The sequence below is a fragment of the Zosterops lateralis genome (genome assembly GCF_965231275.1).
Source record: "Zosterops lateralis genome assembly, chromosome: 5".
NCBI lineage: Eukaryota > Metazoa > Chordata > Aves > Passeriformes > Zosteropidae > Zosterops > Zosterops lateralis.
The window spans coordinates 8582948-8606564 of record NC_139766.1 but is presented as its reverse complement, the minus strand read 5'-3'; the positions used below and the strand labels follow the sequence as shown (position 1 = coordinate 8606564).

General features: G+C 46.0%; 2 protein-coding genes across 3 annotated transcripts in view; one reads left to right on the top strand and one right to left on the bottom strand.

Moving 5' to 3' along the window:
* The first annotated feature begins 164 nt into the window (after window positions 1-164).
* On the top strand, window positions 165-14291 carry LOC310909731 (uncharacterized protein). Of its 2 annotated transcripts, XM_083861843.1 has the most exons (10): window positions 165-487; window positions 3368-3399; window positions 3592-4042; window positions 5327-5462; window positions 7374-7462; window positions 9142-9205; window positions 9577-9665; window positions 10751-10863; window positions 11433-11589; window positions 13687-14291. In XM_083861843.1, exons 1-10 carry the CDS (start codon window positions 433-435, stop codon window positions 13836-13838), a joined length of 1338 nt encoding a protein of 445 aa, XP_083717969.1. In that variant the 5' UTR covers window positions 165-432; the 3' UTR covers window positions 13839-14291. The 2 variants fall into 2 exon arrangements, with proteins under 2 accessions (XP_083717969.1, XP_083717968.1); XM_083861842.1 differs by having other exon boundaries at window positions 3368-4042.
* A 1832-nt stretch (window positions 14292-16123) lies between these two features.
* NSD2 (nuclear receptor binding SET domain protein 2) overlaps window positions 16124-23617 on the bottom strand; it is a 98808-nt gene continuing 91314 nt past the window's right edge. Inside the window, exons 22-25 of the mRNA XM_083861721.1 lie at window positions 22777-22918; window positions 22074-22180; window positions 20654-20858; window positions 16124-19743 (exon numbers count right to left, since the gene is read on the bottom strand). Of these exons, the coding sequence (XP_083717847.1) occupies window positions 19478-19743; window positions 20654-20858; window positions 22074-22180; window positions 22777-22918 (720 nt within the window). The 3' untranslated portion in view covers window positions 16124-19477. The remainder of the gene's footprint in view (window positions 19744-20653; window positions 20859-22073; window positions 22181-22776; window positions 22919-23617) is intronic.

Genomic DNA, 23617 nt, shown 5'->3' with positions numbered 1-23617 from the left:
TGTTTTTCTTGTTTTTCTCCTCTCAGGAAATCTCATGTGTCTGAAAAATGAAATCCTCTCACTTGACGAGATCACGGGGGGCTGGCCCACAGCCAGGCTGGGTTCCCAGGCTGCTCTGCCCCTTCCTCCCCAGGAACCCATCACTTCCTCCAGATCGCTCCTCTGACACGGATTTCTGCAGTTCTCTGGGGGGAGATCTGGTCCTCTGAGTGCCTGGGGTATGCTATGCTCTGAGGAGGCCGTGTCGTCTCAAGACCTGTTGCAGTCTCTGAATATAAACCCCCCTTTGTTGGGGAGAGGTTGACTTGACTGAGCCGCATGATCAGTCAGGTGACAAAATTGGGCACAAAAGCGGAGGAGAATGAGCAGCTGGGTGAGGGCATTGGCTGCTGATCCTGCCTCTTGACAGGCTGTGTTACTCCTCAGGGAAAAATGAGTGCCTGGGCCTCTCCTCTGCTGTGGAGCTTGAGCATGGTGTGTTTAACAGGTAAGTCCTCCTGACACAGGGTTTCTCTTCGCTGGCTGAGCACAGAGGTGGGTAAAGCCTGGGCTTCACTGGCATGGGCTGGGGGAAGGCAGGGAAGGAAGGAAGTGTTGAAACACAGGCAGCGTTGGAAGTGGGATGCATGCGGTAAATACAAAAATTTGCTTTTACAAGAAGAAAAGATAAAAGGAGAACTAGAGCTGTATTAGTCTGCATATTGAAGATTTGCAGAGGCTTTATCTTAAACCCCAAGGAGGCATGTTGGTAGGTTGGGAAAGTTCAGCTCTCTCACCTTCTCTGACATGCTCAAGGCTCTTGTTTGTACCAAGGCATCACACGCAAAATAACTCATCCTTCAAGTTCCCCTGGAGATAATTTGGGTGATTCACAGCACTCCTTAAAAAAAAAAATGTCTCTAGAAAGCAAAATTGCTGTTCCGTGACATAGACAGTGTAAGTGCAGGAGAGAAAATGGTTTGTCTGAGGAAGCTGAGGTTGTTTGAGTACTGGTTTTTCATACCTGTGACTGAATATAACTGGTCAAATGCACAAACATTTTACTAGTGATCAAAACTTTTTTTTTTCAGCCTGCTGACTTCCTTTTTTCTCCAGAATATGTTTAAATTATTAAGAAGTACTGGCTACCAAAGGTTATTGATGGCTACTGAAGTTTTGCAAACAGCTCTATTATTTGTGCTAACGTGTTATGGAAAACTACTTTCCATTCTAAAAATATTCCTCTTAAGAGCACCACAATTTGACATTAAAACCAACCAACCAATGAAACATTCAACTAAAACCCCCTCAAAACAACAAAATTCATCCAGCTGTGGACAGTCCAAGTTGTTGAAATCTCTGCAGTGTCTCTGGCTGGCAGAGCTGAGCTCTTGGGGACAGGAGGGAGCCGTGGGAGATCAGACTTTGATCTCAGACGTCCTTGTGAAAGGTTTTCCCTGGGAATTTGACACTGCCCTTAACTTAATGCTAGTGTTTAAGTTAGGATTAGTTTAATGGATCTCAGGACTGACTCAGTTTGTTGCCAGAGGTGAGGAAAAAGCAAGCAGACTGGCTTCAACCCCTAAGGTAGGGGAGTCAGGTGAGGGGAATTGTGGATCTTGGTTCTGGTGGAGGTGTGGGCACAGTAGCAGTGTCCTGTGTGGGCACTGTGGAGCTGCTGTCCCTACCCTGGACCAATGCTGGCACCTCTGTCCCTTGGATTTGAGCCTGGGGCAAACCAGAGTGTTACAAAATGATCACTCTTAGATTTGGTGTCTCTGTTTTAGGGCTACAACAGGAAAACTAGATTTAGTTTGATTGGTGATGAACATTATTGGCACAATGCCAATAATGCCAAAAATTGTGGGTTTGATCCACATATGGATTCCCATTCACTCAAGAGCTGGAGTCCACGATCCTCTGGGTTCCTTCCAACTCAGACTATTCTGTAAATTCTTTGAAACCTGGGCAGTGGCCCACATTGCTGGGTACTCATCTGCTTTACTCAGTAGTTACACCAAGATGAGTTTTGGCACAAAACAACAGGAGGGAGCACTCCCAGCAAACTGTCTCCATGTGATCACAACCTTATAAAGACTCTTTTATCCACTGTGCTGATGATCCTGGTGCAGAACTTGAACTGGAGCTGCCATCAGCTTGGTCTGCATTTTGAAGTTCATACCGTGGTACTGAGTCCACAGTGGTGGTGCCCACAGTGCCTGGCCTTGCATGGTGGGTACAAAATTGAGAGAGAAATTAAAGGCTGGGAGTGAATCAGGGGAAAAGCCTGCAGTGATATGGGTCTGACACCTGACAGCTTGTGCAGTCACCCATAGTGTCACCTTGCCCTTCCTCACCTACATCCTGCTCTTGGGTGTCAGCTGCACTCTTTGACCTCCTTGAAAACAATAAACCAATTTCATAGGAGTCCCTGTGTTTTCCATGCCACTGGGCATGGATTTCCAATGGGCCTTAGCAGGCATGTGCTGCTTGGAAGAGCATTAATACCCCTCAGTGTCAGCTCCAGTTGCCTACTGGTGCTGTATAAGGTTGGGTGTTTACAGAAGTTGCTGTGAGTATTGAGTAAATCCCTGCCCTGAGTTCCTGAACACAGCTGCTGTGGCAAGAGCTGCCTGTTCTGGTTTTGCTTTTCTTCCTTTGTTCAGTGCCACACTGATAAATTAACAATAACCTGCTGCTTTCCATGCTCAGTCTCATGGGTCTCTCCTCTGTTAGAAACTGGAGGACATTACCCACGCCTGTGCCAAGGGATGCCTTCCATCAGCAGATGATATTCCAGTCCACCATGTGCCACAGCAAAACAACCTGAGCTGCAGTAATACCTCCTTTCTCTACACATTTCAGCAATCCTCACTCTGAGGAGGGATTTCAGAATTAAAACAAATCTTGGCCTACAGGTTCCCTTCCGGTCACTGGATGTACCACCAGAACAGCTTAAAAAACCCCTGAGCCCATGTCTTTTCTTGGCTGATCTGTTTAAGGGTGATGGGATAAAGCAGTCAGCAACTTGACACGCATCTTAAATCAGGTTGTCATGAGGTCTCAGTGTAAACTGTTTCAAGGAGGTAACAGAACTGACTCTTTCAGGCAGTTCTCACACCCATGAGTCAGGCCTCCCAGGTATTGGCATCTACTTATTTGTGGCCTCATGGACCCACTAATTTATTTTCTTGGTAAGTCTCTCATGTGCCAGACATGTTCAGATGCTGCCTCAGATCCTTGTCCTATAGTGGAACACAGCAGAGGGGAGTTTCTGGACATCAAACAAGGATACATGGTTTAAGCAGGTGATAAAGACCTAAATGAGAAGCTGCCATTAAATGGAGAACAATAATTCAGCCACTAATTATGTTTTTTCTTCTCTTAGGTGTTGCTTTAGGCCAGACAACCAGTACTGAGGTTCCCATTGCATCAACCCCAGCACTTCCCAGTGCAACCAGTACTGAGGTCCCAGTTGCATCAACCCCAGCACCTCCCAGTGCAACCAGCACTGAGGTTCCCATTGCATCAACCCCAGCACCTCCTAGTGCAACCAGCACTAAGGTTCCCATTGCATCCACTCCAGCACCTTCCAGTACAACCAGCACTGAGGTTCCCATTGCATCAACCCCAGCACCTTCCAGTGCAACCAGCACTGAGGTTCCCATTGCATCAACCCCAGCACCCTCCAGTGCAACCACTGCTGCAGCCTCTGCTCCCTCAACTGCTCCTGCAACACTCTCAGCTGGACTGACCCCAAGCACTGCAAACCCTGCTGCATCCACAGCAGCTCCATCTGCTGATCCCAGCACAAAAACCCCTACCGAGATTCTGCCCACCACGGGGTCTATCCCCACCTCTGGCAGCAGAGCTGCCTCTCAATCATCTACAGCACTGACAGCCACATCCAGCAGTGCCTCAGTGTCCCCTGCAGGAGTGACCACGTCCCCTGAGGTCCTGTCCTCGTCAGCTTCACTGCCCAGCACCCCCCAGCCCTCCAACTGCAGCAGAGTGAATGTGACAGCCTGTGCCCTCTGCCCCTCAGGGACTGTCCCCACCCAAGGTAAGGGTCCCTGCTCCCAGCTTCTGTGTTAGAGGGAAAAGGGGAAGTGGAGCCACCACTTGTTCTTGTGTTGGAAGCCTGGACAGCCAGCAGGAGAGGGACATAATTAATTTCACCCTTCTGAAATCAAAGACTTGGTCTTTCCTGGCCTTGTGCTGTGTTTTGGTCTTCCTGAGGCTTCTCCAGTGGGGTGACAAAGTAGTGGGATTGTGGCAAAAAGTGTAACACAAGTACAGTTCAGTTTATTGTCAGAACGTAATTTTGGGGTCCAGGGCCAAACACAAGGTCAGTTTCCTGCTGTCTTGAATGTTTGAAAGAGAATCTCTGCTCTAGGGACAGCCTTTTTCCATGGCCTTGAGAAAATACTCGATCAACCTTTGTTGTGCTCAGCAGTGCATAATACAACCTTTCCCAAAAGTTATTTGCTGTAATGTGGTTTTGATGTCAAACACCGCCTCTTCATCCCACAAAAAAACCACAACAACAGCAACACAAAAAAACCCCAAAACAAAACAAAAACCCCAAAAAGAAAATAATTCTCCAAAATACAAGTCATGTACTTTTTGCTTATTCTCTGCACAGCAGGGCACTTTTTAAAAGCAGCTCTGATGCTTTAGGGTGAATCTGCAGAGGACAGGAGTTGTCTCCACCTCCCTTTTGTGCAGGATCTTCTTTGACAGGGTTTTTTCCTCTTGCCTGTGTTGGTGGTGAAGCTGCAAATCCCACCCAATTCCTCTGTGTGGCTGGGATTGGTTTTGTGGAGCAGACAGGGGTAGAACTTGCCTGCTGGGAATGCCATGTATTTGTGCTCAGAGAAAAGCTGTTGCTGCCTAAGGCAGATCCTCAACTCTGGGGCTTTTGCTCATCAGTTTTGCTTCTTACAAGCTTAGATTATCAGTAATCTAAAGAAGTGTATTGGGTGGAGGAGATTTTTTTTTTTTTTGGGTGGGTGAGGGGGTGTGTGTGTGTATGTGGTGGAGGGAAAGCAAGGAAAATTTTCCTGGCCCCTCAAATTAAAGAAGGTAAAAAGCAGTCAGCTTAATTACTGACAATCCACACTGACAGCTCTGACTCCTTAGATTATTTTTTGGCTGTTCTGCAGCTTGCTAACAGTGGACAGCAGCATAAGTAGCATGAACATTACAGTTTCTACCATCTATGGGTCCCTTGCCAGAGGAACTGCATCCCAAAGCTTCTGCCTTTGTGGCAGTGGGCTGTCCTGGCAGACACAGGGGTTTCAGGCAAGTCTTGCAGTCCTGATCCTGATTTTTTGTTCCAATTTAGGCACCTTGAGCTGCTCGTGCTGTGCAGGGGGCTCATGCACAGACCCCAGTGCCTGCAACCCCTGCCCACCAGGCCACTTCCAGCCCCAAAGTGGGCAACCATCCTGCCTGCCCTGCCCACAGGGGTATTACACCAGGTGAGTGACTGAGCCCCTGGGCCTGGGGACTGCATCGTACTCCACAAAACATTTCCTAGCCAGAAAATTCTCTTCCTTTGGGCTGTAGGAAAAGTGCTGGTTGCCAGGGTTGTTTCTCAGGGGCTGAATTCTCCTTATCAGGAACCCTTGGTGTGGATATCCTTGTGCTAAGGGCTGCCCCTCTGTGGGCTTCCCTTTTTTACCCCCATGCCTTTGGTCTGCACTGAGGGAACACGTTGTTTTGTGGTGGGGAGATGCTTGGGAGTGAGGTGTGGGTTCATCTCCTCAGCTTTTCTCTAGGATGTGTCTGACCAACAGGCTCCATCTCCCTGCTTTGCCCAATTACACTCTCAATCCCTGTTTTCTTGTCCCCAAGGCATCTCATCACATTTGAGTCAATGGCATCCAAAGCAGTACCCTCAGCTGATAGAGTGTGGAAAAGCTGACAGGACATCCCAGCCAGGAGCTCAGCCTCACAATTCCACCAGGCTGCCTCATCCAGGGATGCTGTACAAGCGTCCTCTGGCTCCAGGGACGTGTGCATGTGCTGCTCTCTCAATTTCCATCGGATTTTCTCTTGCTGTATCCATGACAGCAAACAGTGAGCTTGTCCTTTGTGTGTTTCAGGGACAGGAGGGGTGGCAGGAGCCTCCCAGCACTGTGTCCATTGCAGAGCAGCTCCATTTGGATCAGTCCTGGGGAATGGGCAACAAAATCTGGCTGAAGGAAGGGTGACGTGGCTGTGCAGTTTATTTGCAGCAGCCCCTGAGTTTGAGGTTCCAGCAGGATCTTCCTCTGTGCTCCCCTCTGTGCTCCTCCCTTGCAGTTTGTTCTGTAAGGACCTGCCTTAAAAATGTGCCCCTAAATTGCTTTAAAAACCAGTCAGGAGCAGTCTCCAGGGCACACAAAGCTGCTGCTGGGATGTAGGAGAGGGCCAGAGGGGGCCAGGCTGCAGTGCTGGGTTGGTGTGTCCCAGAGCAGGGACCAAAAGTGGAGAGATCTGGAGGTGCAACGTGTGCATGGCCATCTCCTGGTGGCTGCCTGGGCCTCAGGGCTTTGATGGGACCATTCAGCATTTCTGTGGTGTTTGGAGAATTTGGCCTCCCTGCAGCTGCGAGCGGCTCTGGCTGGTGCAGGCCCTGCATTGGTTTGTTTTCAGCGAAGCATTTGCTGTTTCCAGCTGGTTTGGGGGGTTTTGGTTTGTTTTTTTTTTCTGCAAATCTCATGCAGCCCTGCAGTTTCTGAAGGAATTAAAGAGCATGTCCTTGTTTTCCTCGAAAGCATCTCTGAGTATGTTATCAAGTTCTCATACCCACATACTTGTTGAGGGGGATTTGGCTCTGCTAGTGATGAATGTAAAAGCTTCCTCTTTCCCTGCCTTTGCCTCATTTCCTCCCCCTCCTCCTGGAGGTCTGACATTTTGCCTCCCTTTTCCCACAGTCCCTGCTATTTAACTTCAGGGGTCTCACGTGTCACTGCCTGTGGTTTAGGTCCTTTTCTCAGCCCCTGGTTCCCAACAATGGAGCAGCTCCTTTTGAAATGGCTGATGGATGCTGAACAGCAAACACCTTCCCTATTCCATTTCCAAGAGTGGATTTAAGAGTCTGACTTTAAGCCAAGGGTTTTAAGCCTGACCACAACATATTTTTCAAGACCTTCAATTCAGATGGTCCCTTTCCATATTGCCCACAGGCACAGGGTCTCTAATTGAATAATACAGAAAACTTCAGTTTTTTAGTGGACCTTTAACATTCAGGTGAGTTCAAACTGATGTTTTTCTGCCTGAACTTCTTTTTCATAATTGCTCTATTTCTAGACTTGTCAGTGTCATATTCTGCTCTTTCCCTTCTCCAAGTGGATAGAGGCTTGGTGACCTAAAATAGTGTTCCACTCTGCTCCCTTCCCTCCCAGCTTCCCAAGGAGCACCATGTGTCTTCCCTGCCCACCAGGACATTTTGCTAATGAGTCTGGGGCTGCAGCCTGCAGAGCCTGTGAGCGAGGTAGGCTTTGGTCTGTGCTCAACCCAGATGCATTTTCATAACACGATGCTTTTTCCCAGGGCCAGATGCAATTACCAGGTAACTTAAAAGCACTGAAGAGTAAACAGGCTAAAAATAGCCCTGCAGATCTCTTCCCTGTTCTGTTGTTATTAAAATGAAAAGAGCAGATCTCAGCCATGCTTGTTTTTGCAACAAGTTAATGCTAACTCTGCAATGAAAGTCAGGAAAAAAGTTTCATGAAAATCAGTTTTAGTACAAGGGGGGATCGTTGTCAGGAAAATAAAATATTCCCTATTTCTGATAGCAAAAATGGTTCTAAACCATCTTTGTTTTCATTTAAGCAATCTTCTGCACCCTGAATATTAAGTGTAATACTCCCCTTATTTTCCACACATTAAAACTGGGGTTTTAAAAAGGAGCTGCTTTGCACCTGGCTAATGCCACTCAAGCCTGGTACAATGTGTTTGCAGACGGGGTAACAGCATGTGCAGAACAGAACAGCACTTACTTATGCAAAACCCTAATTAACACATGCAGTGCAGCAGCTCCTCTGCACCCAAAATGGGGTCCTGCTTGAACATGCACAAGTGTTCCTTTGAAAATCCACCCACCAAGCTGCTGGGCTGTGCCGAAACCTTGGCTGTCACTTGCTGAGTTTGGGAGGAACAAAATCTGACTGGTGACAGCAATGGGGTCTGTCACTCCCTTTACTCAGCAGATTTGAGCACTGTGTTAGACAACAGGGGAGTCTGTGGGGGTGGCCCCTAAATACTGCAAGTATAAATGTAAAAAGTTCCTTTTTCCTTGCAGGGAAAGGGGAGGTGAGTTTCGTTTCACTCTGCTCTGCTGCAGCCTCTGCTGCCTGGTGCAAATCTAGGTTTGAGGCAGATCTTACCCCCACTACATCCAGCTCCTCTCTGAACCTTAACTCTGTCCCATGTGGGCAGTGACCATGTTGTGTATCAGGCACCTCCAAGCCCACCTGAATTCCCAAGTGCTGCTCTCAGCTTTCTTCTTGTTGTGGTAGGACTCAGAAGTTGGGTCCTGCTGGCCCCTGGGCACTCTGGGGTTCTTCACTCCTTTTGTGCTTTGGGAAGGGTCTGTACATGTCCTCCTGCCCATCCTGGTCCTCCTGGTGAAGGGAAGGAGGCTTTGCACCAGCAGAGCCATCTTGGCTGGTGGATCTTGTGTCCTTCCTTTTGCAGGGCAGAAGATGCACCCCAGACTTCCTGGAGTGGGGGAAGGCCTGGAAGGGCTGGGGTGATCAGAGAGGTTTCTCCTGGCCAGAAATCTGCTCCAGATGAATAACTTGGGAGTTGGCACTGGGATCACCTATTCCAGTTTCATTCCAGTTCAGCCTGTGGTGCTGGGAAGGGTGACAGGTGTCTTTGTCTCCTTGGCAGAGTTTTGAGTGCTGTGAGATGTGACACCAGGGGAATCTGCCAGAGCCTTCCATGCATCCCTCAGCATGGCAGAGGGCAGCAGGGAACCTTCATTGCTCTTTCAGAGATTTTGACAAATATAACCCCCAATATCCTACATTAACCCCTGAAATGCCACCTGAAGTGTGTTGTGGGGAGTTGTTTGGTTGCTTGTAAAATGGACGTGAGCAAATACACAACGATGTGGGATAGAGTTGCAGAGGCAGGATCCTGAAGCCTTTTTCTTCTCTTTTTCAGGCTATTTTAGCTCCAGGCAAAATGAAACTTTCTGCCTGCCTTGCCAGCCAGGATCATTTTGCAAGTAAGGAGCCTCCTGGGGTGCAGGATCTCAGGTGGACAGGGAGGGGAGGATTCTTTTAGCCACTGAGCTGGAACCACCAGTGTAGTGTGCCCAAAGACAAGTCACTTGCCATTTCAGCTGTAGGAGAGGGCTTCAAGCAAGTGTCCCTGACCATGGCATGGGGGTTGGAATGAGATGATCTTTTGAGGTCCCTTCCAACCCAGACCATTCTGTGATTCTGTGTGAGAAACTGCACTGCAGACAGACACCCACAAAGAGGTTCCTGGTTGCTGTGGTTGACCCTGGAGACTCCAGTTTGTAAGAGCTGGCTTTGGTGGGCTGGTCTTGGAAGTGCTCATCCTACAGTGTGTCCTGCCTCTCTCCCCTCCCAGCACCACCAGCTGCTCAGTCTGTCTGTCCTGCGCCGCGGGGCAGGAGGCGCCTCGGGAGGCGTCGGAAGAGTGCAAGCCCTGTCAGCCAGGTAACTGCAGGGTCCTGCCCCCCAGGTAACTGCAGAGCCCTGTCAGCCAGTTAACTGCAGGGTCCTGTCCCCCATGTAACTGCAGCCAGGAGGGGAGGCTATGCCCAGCTGGGAACACACAGCTCCAGCTGCAGCGGCTCATTCCAGACTCATCCTATCCAACCAAGGGGCTACAGGTCCCCTGCAGAGAGGAGCTGTGCCCTGGCAGGGAGTGATAGTGCTGGCGTGGTTTGACTGGGTGCTGGTGGAGGCTGTGCATATGCCAGACCTTCCTGCCAGGCTGGTTAATGGCTTGGAGGTGTGCTGGTCCCTGGCATGCCAGGGACCCCAAGTCCACAGCTGGGTAACAGTTCCAGCAAAAAGGTGGTGGTGGTTTTGGTGAGGAAAGCACAGCCTTGTTCTCAGAGGTGGATGCTCTGCAGGGGCAGCCTGGGGCAAAGGGACACGGGGAGGGGATGTGAGAGACATGGCCATGCTCCTTCCTGTGCTGAAACAACAGCAGGGCTGGGCAGAGCTCAGGCACTGCACTCTGGCCACCCCCATGGCAGTGGCCAACCTCCAGTCTGGACACAGCACCAGGGGTGTCTCGTAGCCAAGCTGCAGTTTAAACATGCAGGAAAGCATTTTACCACTTTGAGACTTGGAACTTCTGTGACCTGTCTCTCCCACAAAGCTTGGGAAACTGAGTTGTGCTTTGAAGTCTGCTCAGCAAGTTTCAAAGAGCTGGAAAAGGTGTTTGAATCCAGAACTGGGGAGGATGAAACACTGCTGACCTCCAGCTCCCATCTTCCCTCTGCATTAAAGCCAGAGCTCACTACTAAACCCTCTCCCACATACTCCTACTCACACTACTCTGTTTGCCAAGGTCTGACCCCAAATATTCTTTAGTCCCTCTGTCCCTGTTTGTTCTGTTCTGACCCTTTGCCACCGAACCAGGACCAAAGTTCAGGCTCAGCTTTTGTTATGCACATGAGCACTTAATGCTCTTTCTCCCTGTGGCTTTGAAAGCTGATTCATCCATATGCAATTGCAAAGGTCCTGGGGTTTATTCTCAGACCTTAATATTGTGCTTATTTGCTATTTAGGTACATTCAAAGGTCCCAGTGACAAAAGATGCAAGGCCTGCAGGACAGGAGAGTACCAATTACAGCGGGGCAAGGAGAGCTGTGACCCGTGCCCAGAAAACCACTACTGCCCTGTGAGTCCCCATCAGCTGGGGGCAGCCTGTGTTAACCAGAGCTGTCCCATGACAAGCTAAATACACTTCAATTAACACTTTTTTGATGTTTTTTTTGGGGGGGTGTGGGGCTTTTTTTGTTTGTTTGTTTTGTTTTGTTTTTTATTATTATTATTTGTGTGCGGGGGGGTTGTGTGTTTTTGTTTGTTTGTTTTGTTTTGTTTTGGGATTTTTTGGGGTTTTTTTGTAATCTGAGCTTCTTTCCTCTTAAACATAGACAGGGCTCTGATGCAGGAAGATGATTAAAATTATAACTCCAGGAGTATGGCTTTGTGCCTGGAGCTGCCTGCTCTGAGCCATGAGGGGATGATGTGTGGATTAATGAGGGGGTTTGAGTATGGACTTGCTGTGTAACAACCTTCTGCTCTTCCCCCACGCTAACACTGCAGGGGCAGACAAGGCTGAATGTAATGATTGCAGGTTCATTCCTTTATTTGTTTTTTCCCCCTGCAATGCTAAAATGTTACCTTCCTTTGCCCTGGTTACCTTCTGCAGTTTGTTGGTGCTGAGTTACTTCTTCTCTTGGGCAGAGTCCAGATGTGAGCCCAGTAAAGTGCCCTCCTGATGCCTTCTGCCCCAGGGGCAGCGTGGAGCCCACCTACTGCATGGAGCTGTTCCTGTACAAGGCAGGGGACTCCTGCCAGCTGACCCCTGCCACCATCATTGTCCTGGCCACCTTCTCAGCAGGTGAGTCTGGCTCCTCTCTGTCCTCTGGCACCCCTCTGCAGCTGTGTGTTAAACCAAGCATTCTCTGGGTGGTGCATTTTGTGTTTCTGGGAAGCTGGATTTCTAATTACAGTCCTTCTGGCTGCTTTCAATGCCAATGACAGTCCTTCCCTTGCTCTGAAGGAAGGTGGCACAGTGCTGAATGCTTGTTGTTTGTCCCTGGGAAGCAGAGGAGTGTGTATGGACCCTCAAACAGGGATTCCTTGGCTGCACAAAAGTAGGAGAAAGGACAATTTCCTTTTGGTATGAGACTTTGTTTCCCAAAAGCATTCCTGCCTTAAGTCATGCCACAGCATCCAGCAGGATGGGGAGCTGCTGGCTCATAAAATGTTGATTGTATTGATGCCAAATGTACCTTGTATCCAACAGTCAGGACCTGCTGAGTGTGGGGAGCATCCCTTCAGATGCCACCTGCTGTAAATTAGCTCACTAGGGTAAGCTAATGAGTGCATGAGCTTTTCAACTGGGAAGCTGCACCATGAATAATCATTCCAAAACAATGAATATGCATTTTTAGTCTTAGGAAAGGGAAAAATAGACTTCTTTTCTTTTTAATCAAAGTTGGGGGGAGGTTTAATTAGAGAGTTATGATGAAAATGAGCAACTATTACTGCTGTGGATTGCAAAAAGGGCAGATGAGGAAGCTGAGAGGAGGAATCTGTCTCCTGTGCCCAGAGAGACGAAATCCCTAAGTGCCACTTACACTACCAGAGATGAAAATCTTGTGTCAAGAGAGCCAAGTCCTAGAGATGAGTGAGCTATCAGAGGATAAAGAATATCCAACAAGCCTCATACTCAGTGTTTCAAGTGTATTTTATGTACTTCCTGAAGACCCATTCTCCACTTGGCTCGCTGCTGTTCAAAGGAGAGAAGAGATTAAATGCATGTGTTACTCCCCACAGTGAACAAGACACAGCAAAGCTGCTTCTCCAACAGGAAAGCAACATTCTCATTACACTTGTCTCTCAGCAGCTGAGGAGGGGACCCCACGGAGGCACAGGAGGAGACAAGGACAGCAGGGGCTGCAGGAGCTCCAGCAGCACCCTGTGACTGCTGTCTCCGTGGGGCTGGAATCCTGCTGGGAGCAGATGAGGGTTGTTCTCACGTGCTGTGGCTTGGAGCCATGAGAAAGCTCCTCCACTGACCCCTGTCCCCTCATGCCAGGCTGTTGTCCAAAAATCTGCCAAAACAGATGCCATCTGAAGCGAGTATTAATTTGAAAAAGTAGATTAAACTGAAGTATATGAAAAGACTTCCCAGAGAAGGACAATGGCCCATTAACCAGCATTTGTGATAAACAAGCCCGAGGGTCAGGGCATTCCTGCCTCTCCCAGGGCTTGCTGCAAAGAGGGGGAAAGGAAACAGCCCACGCAGGAACCCGTGAGCATTTCACGGCTGGGCTCACAGATCAAGTGTTTACCATGAGACTGTCTGCTCACACAACTGAAATTTGGGCATATTTGTCTGGCCATATTGCATCACAGCGACAGATTTGTGCTCTTCTGTTCAGATCAGTTTTCTCTGATGATGCTTCTGCCAGAAACAAATGAACAGAATGTCGCACTACGTGAGATTTGCCAATTACTTCCATGTCTATGCCCAATCCAAAAGTAATTTTTCCTGACAGCCCTGATCTCAGTCTAGACTCAGAGTTAATCTATGTTAGTTACTTCTTGTGCTTCAGTGTGAGTGCTGCACAGAGCAAACTAATTTCTCAACAAGATCCTTTCAGTGGGGTCTGCAGTGAATAAGATGCCAAGTGGAAAAGAGTGAACAGAGAGTAAACGGGAGGAGCAAAGTTACTGAATTATTTCAGTAAAACTTGTCGTTATTCCTTGCAGCTTCCAGAGTTAAGCTGAACTGCTGAAGCTGAGTGTTGTTATTGCTAGTGGAACATTTTTTACCCCGTCTTTTTGGAGAGGGACAGAGTATGCAGGAGAAAAAAACTCCACCCTTATTTTACCAGAAGAGAATATCTGAGTTGAGAAACCTTGGAGGAAACATCACCTGACACTTTACCTTCCCACCTGTGAATAACAACCATTCCCTTCTTTCCAGGTGGAATCCTTGTTGTCTTCCTAATAATCCTGAGAAGGAGGCAAGAGCCTGGCAAGAACTCCTTGAAGTCGCTGCTGCTGCCCCGGGGCTCGGGGGGACACCCCACCTACGGGGGCACGGAACACACAGAGCCAGTCTATGCTGGCTGGTAGCACAGGCCAGGGTCAGCAGCCACCTGCCTTCTCTTTCAGCTAAAATCAGTGCTGGCAATTAGAACTCAGTGTTTGAGTTGCGGCTACTTGTGCAAACCAACCCAGCTCCCTGCTCTGCCGCACTGGACTGATGGGGGAAGTCTTCCCTTTCCAATTCTCGGCTTTGTTCACAAGTAAATCCCTTTTCTCCTTTCTACAGGGGGAAAACCCCTCAAAGAGCAAACAATCATATCTGTTTCTCCATTTTAACAGTCAGCTCAACAGAGTGAGGACTGACTGTTCCAGTTATTGAGATCCCTTTGATAAAACACTCACTTCCACTCAAGCACAAACTAACATAAATATGCCTCCCTTTAACCATATGCAATTTTTTATTTTGTTCCCCGTTCTCAAAATTTCAGCATAAGCACAAGTCAAGGGAGGGGATCCTAAAGCTCTCCCCTTCCTTTCAGCTGTGGGCAAATGTGCAAATAAAGTAATGGTTGATTCCTGGACAAATATGTCCCTTTTGTTTCCTGCTGTCAGGTGGTGCTTCAGAGTGGGGCTACAAAGCAGCAGCATAGTGCAGGCACATGCCTTGCACCTTTCTGTATGCTGAGGAGAGGGGCCTGGAGGAGACCCACTGCCTAAATGCCTGGACAAAGAAAGTTCTGTCCCTGACTCCATTCATCCCCCAGCCAGGAGAGCAGCAGGAGTGGTTTGTACCTGTTTCCTGTGGCATTCCAAGCCTCCTCCTGTGCATCCAGCCCAGTTTAACCATCTGCGCAGACTAACGCGATTTGTATTTTCCAGAGATGATGTCTGTGTGTGGCTGGTTTACTCTTAACTTCTTGTTTGCTCTATGTCCCCTATTATGTTTTTCTCTGGGCAATGCTTAGCCAGCATCCCAGGCACTCAAAAATGCCCATCACCTGCACTGGAGCCAGTGTCAACTGCTCCATGAAACCAGTACGCGTACCTGTGGCCTCTTAACCTTCCCACCTTGTTTTCCTTTTCCTCCTACAGGAAAAGTGACATTCCCACAGAGGTGCTGTGTAAACCCAGCCCAGCCAGCTGTGACCCTTTGTGTCAGTGCTGTGCTTCACCAGCCCTCCATGGCCAGCAAAAACAGTATCTCTGTCAAAAAATCCACGATTTTAAATTACTCTGCAAAGAGATGGTAGCAGGTGTTACTTCTCACTTAGTCTTGCAGCAGCAGAGATGGCTGAAGGAACCCAGCTGTGGGGGGTTAAGTGGTTCCTGCCCTCAGCTCCTTCTCTCCCCAGGGAAGGTGCTAAAAGTGTTTAAAAGAATTTAGAAAATATATCAGTTCTCTGATCTCTATCAACTCTGTCAGGTGAGGAACTGGGTGGAGGAGTGGTACATCAGCCATTGTGGGCAGACAGAGTTCAAGGCCAGGTTGGACGGGGTTTGGAGCAGCCTGGGATAGGGGAAGGTGTCTCTGCCCATGGCAGGGGCTTCCAAGTGGATGGTCTTTAAGGTCCCTTCCACCACAAACCATTCTGTGATTCTAATCTGGGTCAGCACGAACAGGGGTGGTACCTACAACCCTCCCCACTGCCCAGCACAGGCAGAGCTCCCTGCAGTCTCTTCCACTGCTGATTTAGGAGAGATGAGAAGTTTCTCTCTGGCCCAAGGCTGTGGTTTTCCTCAGAGCAGCAGAGGGACACAATCCTGATGCACTGCACCAGGTGACCTCAGCAGAACTATCAGCACCAGTATCAAAGCAAATCTCTGAAATGCTTTAAAAAAATGTACCTACTGTCACATGTGGGAGACTCCACACGTGAAGCCAAACCAGATCCAAAAAAACTTGTCTGGAAAGCCAAACAGTCAAATTCAGACCTGACTAAGCAGGACCTGCATTTGTGACAGCAAAAGGACCCTGAGGGAGCAGTGCTGGCTGGGCTGGGTAGCTCCAGCTCAGTGTCATAAAAGCCTGTAAAATTATGAGCAACAGAGATCAGCACTGGAAAAACTGGGCTGCAAGAAATGTCAGCATTTCTGTGATAAGCAACAGTGTGAAAACAAGCCACAGCACAATCATTATCACCTCTGTAGAAGCTTAAAACAGTATTTCCAGGGCGTCTCTTAGGAAGGCCTGGAGTGTAAGTTTTCCCTATGAGAGAACAAAGCCCTGTTCCCTCACTGCCAAACCATGCTTGCTTAGTATGTATCAATTCCACTTTTTTTCTTTTAAGAAAAAAAAAAAGAGTGCCAAAGTAAGTATATAGAGCTGTTTTACAAAAGAGACTTAGCAACTTCTTAAATAACTAGGAATTAAATTCAACATTTAATAAGACATTGAAGTTTCTCAAGCAGTCAAACATGGAATAATGAGACTCAACAATGTGGAAAAATCCCATTAATACGTCTTTCAAGATATTTTGCTTTTCCAAGTAATTCAAATAAAAAACCTCCTAAAACCTGACCATGAACACAAAGCTATTGAACAAAACAGACATTTACTCTGATTATTTTTCCTAGGTTGTATGAAAATACATCTAACATACTCAACTGAAAATTGTTTCCATGCTTGCTCATGTGATAAAAGAACAACAAATTCTGAAATTGGCTGTCATGTATCTAGCTTTTTGCTAGAAAAGTGAAAGACATTTTGCTACTTTGATGGGCAAGACACAAAGAACATCATTTAAGGCCACATAATATGCCACAGTTAATGTTTAGATTAATTTATAACAGAAAATCCTTCAAGTTGCTGAATGCTAAAAGGTATTGAGTTGCATCATGAGAAAGCTCAAGTCTTAAGGATTGTTTTACCTCATGTTTCAAGAATGGGAGTAGGAAAACAATGTCACAACTTTTCTTCTGTCTTATTTTTAAAACAAAACTTTAGCCCGTTTTCCCAGGCTGCAGAGCAAGGTACAGAAGCCTTCATTACAATGCACCTAAACCCCACCTGTCCTGGTACAGAAACCAAAATTCCCCCAGATCACCACCTGAGTGCCTGAGCAGAGCCCAAGGGGTTCCATGGCCAGTACATATCAAGGGAGAGTATGATCCACATTCCTCCTCAGGACCAGTCTCCAGGACGTGCCCAGCAGCAGGAATGAATTCCTGGGAACTCCCAAGTGAGCTCCTGGTCTGCAGTCTCAGTGATTCAGAACTCAGTGGGCCCAGAGGGTGGAGCAGTAAAGAGCAGGGAGAGGTAGAAGAAAGCAGAAGGTCAAACAGCCCCTGGCTCAGAGCTGTTTGTGTGAACAGAGAGTCCCTCTGTCCCCACAGACAGACACAAGGGGTGGCTGTCCTGCATCCTGCTGTGCTGAATGTGCTGTGAGCCCCAGGAGAGGCTGTGGGCTCTGTGCCTCAGCCCAGAGCCCAGGGGTGCTGTTACTGCAGCACTGCCTGTCAGGAACAGTCAGTGGCTTCTGCAAGGGGGGATCTGCCTCTTAGCACCTGGGGCATCACTGTTCCAGAGTGACAGAGCTGTTGCACCTACACATGAAGAGGAAGAAGCAACAAAACAACTAAAAAAAAAAAATTAACGAATTATGAAAGCAATGGAATGTAAAGGAAAAATTTTATAATAACTTATTAAAAAGTATTCTTACAAAGCCTTCCTTACATGGTATAGTATTCAAAGAATGGTCCCAATGACATCAAATTCCTTCATTTTGTTTCAAAGCAATGAGGAAAATATTTCTGCTTTACTACCTGACCTCATTTTCCTTCCCTTGAAACCCAATACTAAAGAAACATCCATAATATCATTTTTTGGTTTTGATTTTATGCATGGGGCTGTTCTTCAACCCCATGGCAGAGAAAAAGTTTCCCTCAAAATCAATTAAAGAATCTTGAATTTTAACTTGAGTGCAAGGCTTGGCATACCATTTTAAAAAATACAAACGTGTAACACTTCCCCTGATTTTGAACTGTGCTATTTCTTCAAAATTATTTGAAAAAAAAAAAAAAAAAATTAACCTTCCAACAGTGTTTATAAAAACTGCTTCAAAAAACAAAACATTTTGGTCACAAATCAGAAACCAAAGTGTTCAGCATAGGGCAATGCAACTTTTATAACCTCTTTCAATTAATATCTTCTAATAAAACCAAAGTTTTTTACATGTTGGGAATAAACGGGGGTTTTGGTAATTCCAACAACAACTAAATCAAATCCTGAGGAAATACCTTGGGGAGAAAACATACACTTCCATGATATAGCAAGGCTTCATTTTCAAAAGGGCTACACAGAGTTCCTGCACTATTAAGGGCAAACTAAGCTAGAAGATACACAAATGGCTCAATGGACATGGAGGTGCACTGGGAAGGAAACTGGCAAAGATGTTTTTCTTTACTGTTTTTTCCTAGTTCTACAATTATTTCCATCAACACTAAGTCCTGTATATTCACCTCACTGTGAGTTAGTGAGGACTTAATGCTAATGGGAGTGAGGAATTCAAAACAGCTTTGCTGGCACAACACAGTGGTGACAATCCAGAGCAGAGCTCCTAAAAATGTAACAAAAAATTTCAGTCTGTCATGTAGCCAGTTTTATACAAACTTTATCCAAAGGAACGAGTAAGGCTAAATTTCCCATCAAAATTCTTACATGCTTCTTCAAAAATCTATTTCACTTTTACTTAATTGTTTTGAATTTAGTTTTTGCACTTCAGTCAAGCTTCACTTTCTCTTTCACTCATGGGGCTGGTCTTGCTCCTTGTTGGGCATTTCTTGTATTATCACAAAGTTGAAATGCTTGGATTCCAAGCATTCCAAAGAAAAGTTTGCCTCTGCATTTTACCTGCCACTGAGGGAAAAAAAAAATCAAGTATTTTTTTCCAAATAATGGCTTTTAAAGACTTATCTTTATGCAGACACAAAAATCCTAGACTACTGGGCCTAGATTGCAAGACAATACCCCTTTAAGTCTAGACCTGTACAGCTCTGCAAGATCAAGTAACTTCTATTTTGCTGGGATGAAATACAGAAAAAAACAGTATAGAAAAAAATCTCTTACAAAGATTCCTCCTCTCTGGTACAGGGTGTGCCTTTCCCACCACACACCACATTTCTTGGTGGAAGGATGTTTATGATCATGATTGCTTAAGAATCCTTTTTGAAGAGCACAAACCAATTGCTGTGTGTGTGGCTGCAGGGAGAGACACACCTGGGTCATGACTGGCATTCAAGCACTTGCTCAAAAAACACACAAGGCAAGCAAATTTCACTGGGACCACAGACCAAGCCATTTCTTACTCAAAAGGACTTGAGAACTAACAACTTCTTTCAAGGATATACTATTTTAAACATCTGTTGGTTGACAAATACTATCTCAAAAAACTATGTTTACACCTACCTGGTTTGATTTTAACCTACCTCCAGCCTGCAAGTATTTTGGAGGGAACATTTTACATTCGTAACAATTCAAGTGTAACTGTAATGCTGAGTATTAAGTTTGGTTTGTCCTGAAGTTTGCTGAACTATGCAGTTCGTTATCAGTGCAGAAGCAGCAGAAGACTGCTGTGGTTGGCTCAGTGGATTTAAAAAAACAAAACAAAAAAATCCCCCCCCCGCCCCGCTGTAACCTTTACAGAATATACGTAAAATTGTGTCCTTCCCTGGTCATATTCACAACTTATCTACAAGATAGTGTTAGCAGTAGAAACTGCAGTCCATGACTATTTGCATTCAGCTCTCATCCATCTGTTCCTCTTTCTCCTGGGCTTGTACTTGTTCAGTTTTTTGCGGGGTTTCTCAGTCTTCCGAGGTTCAACAGAATCCACCCCGAGAACATGTTCAGAGCAGCATAACTGTCCATTCAACGTGGAATTTAGTACTGTCCTGTCTTGGTGCTCCTTGCAGAAAGAGTTTGGGCAGAAGTGGCAGAAAGCAACAGAAGGTTTGCCACAAACATCACAGTGGTGCCAAGGACACTCCCACTTCCCTGCAATCAAAGCCAGAGAGTCCATTAGTGGGGAGTAAAACACAGCATCATCCCTTAAAGAAGTTTTGTGTTGTAGCAGCTGAACAAGGCACAACTTTCCTGACAAAGCAAATGACAGCAACTACCGGGGCTGATCTCAACACACAAAATACTGTATCATACTTGTAAAGCTCAGCTGTCAGCTGCAAGGAGCAGACTTGACACACTCTCATTTAAATACAGGAGTCAGCTCCAGCTAGAAGAAATGACTCAGGCTTCACTCAATAGCATTTCATAGAACTCAAAGGCTGGTAGAGCACATAAACATCCGGTCACCTGCAGCCCACTCTTACATCAGGCCCCTGTCTGCTGCCAGTCTTGCTCAGGAATGACTGGTGTGCTTCACTTACAGCTGCTTTTTCACTCCAGCATACTTCATCAGTCCTTGTTTTACTTTTTTCTGAGATAACAGGCTTTGCCTGCTTCCCTCCTTTATATCCCACCTGACATGGCTGACTGGAACCAGGTAACTCCTGCGATATCTGGAACTGCAGCCTGATGTCTGCTGCTCTTAATTTCCCTACCTGCCTTCTTTCAGAAGGTGCTGTTCTTCTGGCTTGAACTCAAAGGGCTTCATGCATTTCTTAGACAGAATCAACTTTCCTGTGGCAGGAGCACAGTGCTCCTAACCAGGTGATGTGCTCACTTACCTACATTTGTAATACAAATGCCTTGTTTTGCCAGAGGGGCAGAGGAGGCCACCATTTTGTCTTCAAATCCAAACGGAGCTGCTCCCACATGATGCACAAATGAAATTCCTGCCATACATCCCCAGTGTTTCCAGGATGATACCCCCCGAAAAGGTTTCAGTGCAATAACTGAGGTACCTGCACAAGTTATTTATACAAGTGTAAGACATGGGTTGACTCACCAAAAGGACGTTTCACCAAACCAAGGCAGGAGAGATGATAAGCTTTAGTACAAGATTTCCTGTCACACAGAACCAGCTGGCCTCCATCACCACAACGGAAACAATCGTCTTCAGATTCTTTCTTCCCTTCATTTTTCGTTCTGCGTCTCCGTGTTCTCTTTTTGGTCTTTTTGCCTTTTTCTTCTGAGGCATTAGTGGAAGAATTCTAAAGGAGTAAGATGTGAAACTGTAAATGCCAGTTTTGCAAAGGAAAAACATTACACAGCCTAGCCAAGCTGTTGGCACTCCTGGCAGACCATGCACACAGCCAAAAACCTGACTTGGGGCAGACCTGCCCAGTGCTTCACTGATCTGTGTTGACAAAAAACCTACACTGACCCTTGTGAAAAGTCATCCTGAAACCAGATTTTCTCCCTGCAGGACCTTCCTACTGAAAAAAACCCCTTTGTTTTCTTGTCAGTGACACAAGGTCTTTCAATTTCCAGTCTAATCTACTTGTGGCTAAGATACCCTCATTATGTACTTGTACCACCAATCACTTCAATATCCATTTTTCTATTCCAGCTGTGAATACTCATGCTGGAATCACCAAAACCTGTCCACATTTTTCTTTGAGGAACAGAAAGCAGAACTTCAGGAACTCTAGTTAATGACAGGAAGAATATACCAAACCTTAACCTATTTCAATCTAACTTCAATTCTGCCACTTGCACTTTAACTGTCCTTCACCACATCATATAAAATTTTGGATGATTTTTCAACATCCCTACCATCATTCCCTCCCTCTCACCCCAGTAATCACTACCTACTTTCTTTAAAATTAGCCCATTCTATCTACCAATGCAGACAGCTCCATAAAACAAAACCGTAACATTTAATTTCTTCATGATTGTCTGTGTAAATGTTCACAGGCTTATGTGAAACGTCATTTAAGTCCATCTCTTAACAAAAAACAGCTGTGTGGGTTCTGAAGATTCCCAGTTCACCCTCTGAAGTGGCTGGTATTGAGCAGTGTGAAGGACTACAGGAAAGCACAGCATTTCAACATTCACAGGTGGTACTTGTGCCATCCCTCACACTCCTATGCTAGCCCTTCAGCAAGCTCCATCAACTTCTGCTGGATTACAGGTTTCAAACTAACCTGGACAGGAATCATACAGATCATTTCTTGATATATGTTGCTAACTTCTTTTCCACATTCAAAACTCACATTTTTTATTCTTCCATTCAATATAATTTTTAAATTAATCTTAGCAAAATAATAATACTGTGTCAAGTTTAAATGGAGAAATACAAATTAGAATGTCAGAATAATCTCACTGACCACAGTTAGGCACATTTAGTCAGTCTGAAGCTTCTACACCCTTCCCCTGCTAAGACTGTCAAAATCTCTTGATGTATTACTTGATATATTACTTGCCTTTGGTCTGTCCCCAAGAAATCCACTGCAGTTTGGGGCACCACATTTGCAGACTGTTTTTTCATTGCCCAGACAGTCAAGGTTGTAATTAAAAGTCAGCTCCGTCCCTGAGTGTGAAAAGGACAAGGTAAGAAATTCTATCAAAATGATTGCAAACAAATACAGCTGTTACTATCTGTCTGCTGGTTTGGGACTTGCTTGTTGATGTATTGTCAGAGGATTTTCCCTCCTTACTTATAAGCACTGACAATGATTAACTAGAAGCCCATATATCATGACATCTTATGCAATTACATTTTAAAATAAATTTGACTTCACAAAACTGCGCTTGTGTCTGGCCTTCACAAATATCTATCCATCCATCCAGCTAGATATGTACACAAACCAGAAAACACACACTTTTAAACAGCCTCCCACATCCATTCCTTAAGCTTATTATTCTCTTGGGAAAGATGCATTTGAGAGCTCCAAAACGAAAACTTACTAAGGATACTTGCCCTAGAAGCAAGCAACAAAAAGCAGCCATGGGACTCACAATTAGGAAACACTAAAGTAAAAAGCAGATCATAAAACATTTCCTCTGTGTGCCAAGTTCTCTACAAAATATTTGCACAAAATCAGTTAAGCCACAACTGTCCCACCAACAAATGCACAAAAGGTTTAACTTAGAGAATGAAACCAAAGCCAACCCGAGCTGAGGTACCTGCAGGAATGTCACACACAGCAAAGAGCCCGACACGAGTGTCTCCATTCACTGTCCACTTTAGAGTTTCACAATTTGGTTGGCAGCTGTGATTCATAAACCGAGAATAGTTTCCTTTGGGGCCAGCATCAATAATACGGTCCTGGAGAACAAACCAGCAACAGCATGAAGGTTTTTTCTCTCCTCCTCACAAAAAAATATAAAAACCATCCGTAACTGATTTCAACAGTTGCATTCAGAACTGACATGTTGCTATCCAGAGCACACAAGCCAACTGCTGGTACATGTTGTATTGGAAACTGTAGTGTCCCATGTGGCCTGGAACGGGACACTCCCAAAGCAATACTTGTGCTCTAGCTCACGTTTTCCCAGCACCCATCACAGCCACATGGCAGGACAAGTGTTTTTGTGAGCATTATGGTGGGCATGGTAAGGAACCCCCTTCCCCAGGAAGCTTCAAAACTCAAACTCAGTCCTTTACCATTTACTTTGTATTCACAAAGCTGTGAAGTATTTACCAGTACTGTGCTTCATGGCATTTACACCAAATCACTGCATGATTACTTCCAGATATTACCAGTTTCTCACCAGATTTCTTTCCCCAAATCAGCCTAATTTGAACAAAACACAAGCTCTTGGTAAACTAAAAACATCCCATTCCCACACACAATTGCTCTTAAATTTCTGTCTCCACCAAATATACCAGACATGAACAAAATAAAATAAAGTCTTGAAATCACCAGATCTGTGTTACTTTGCAGAGCTGCTTGAGAAAGGCTTTGCTTATTTATGAGGTATTGTTATAGTTTCCTTCTAGCACATTTTTATAAAGCACATGTGT

Bases quoted from the DNA above. Each gene is read 5' to 3' on its own strand.
- LOC310909731 (XM_083861842.1), top strand. From the start codon at position 433: ATGAGTGCCTGGGCCTCTCCTCTGCTGTGGAGCTTGAGCATGGTGTGT. The intron at 5,463-7,373 runs GTGAGTGACTGA...CTTCCCTCCCAG, and splicing joins CCACAGGGGTATTACACCAG to CTTCCCAAGGAGCACCATGT. The intron at 7,463-9,141 runs GTAGGCTTTGGT...TCTCTTTTTCAG, and splicing joins CTGCAGAGCCTGTGAGCGAG to GCTATTTTAGCTCCAGGCAA.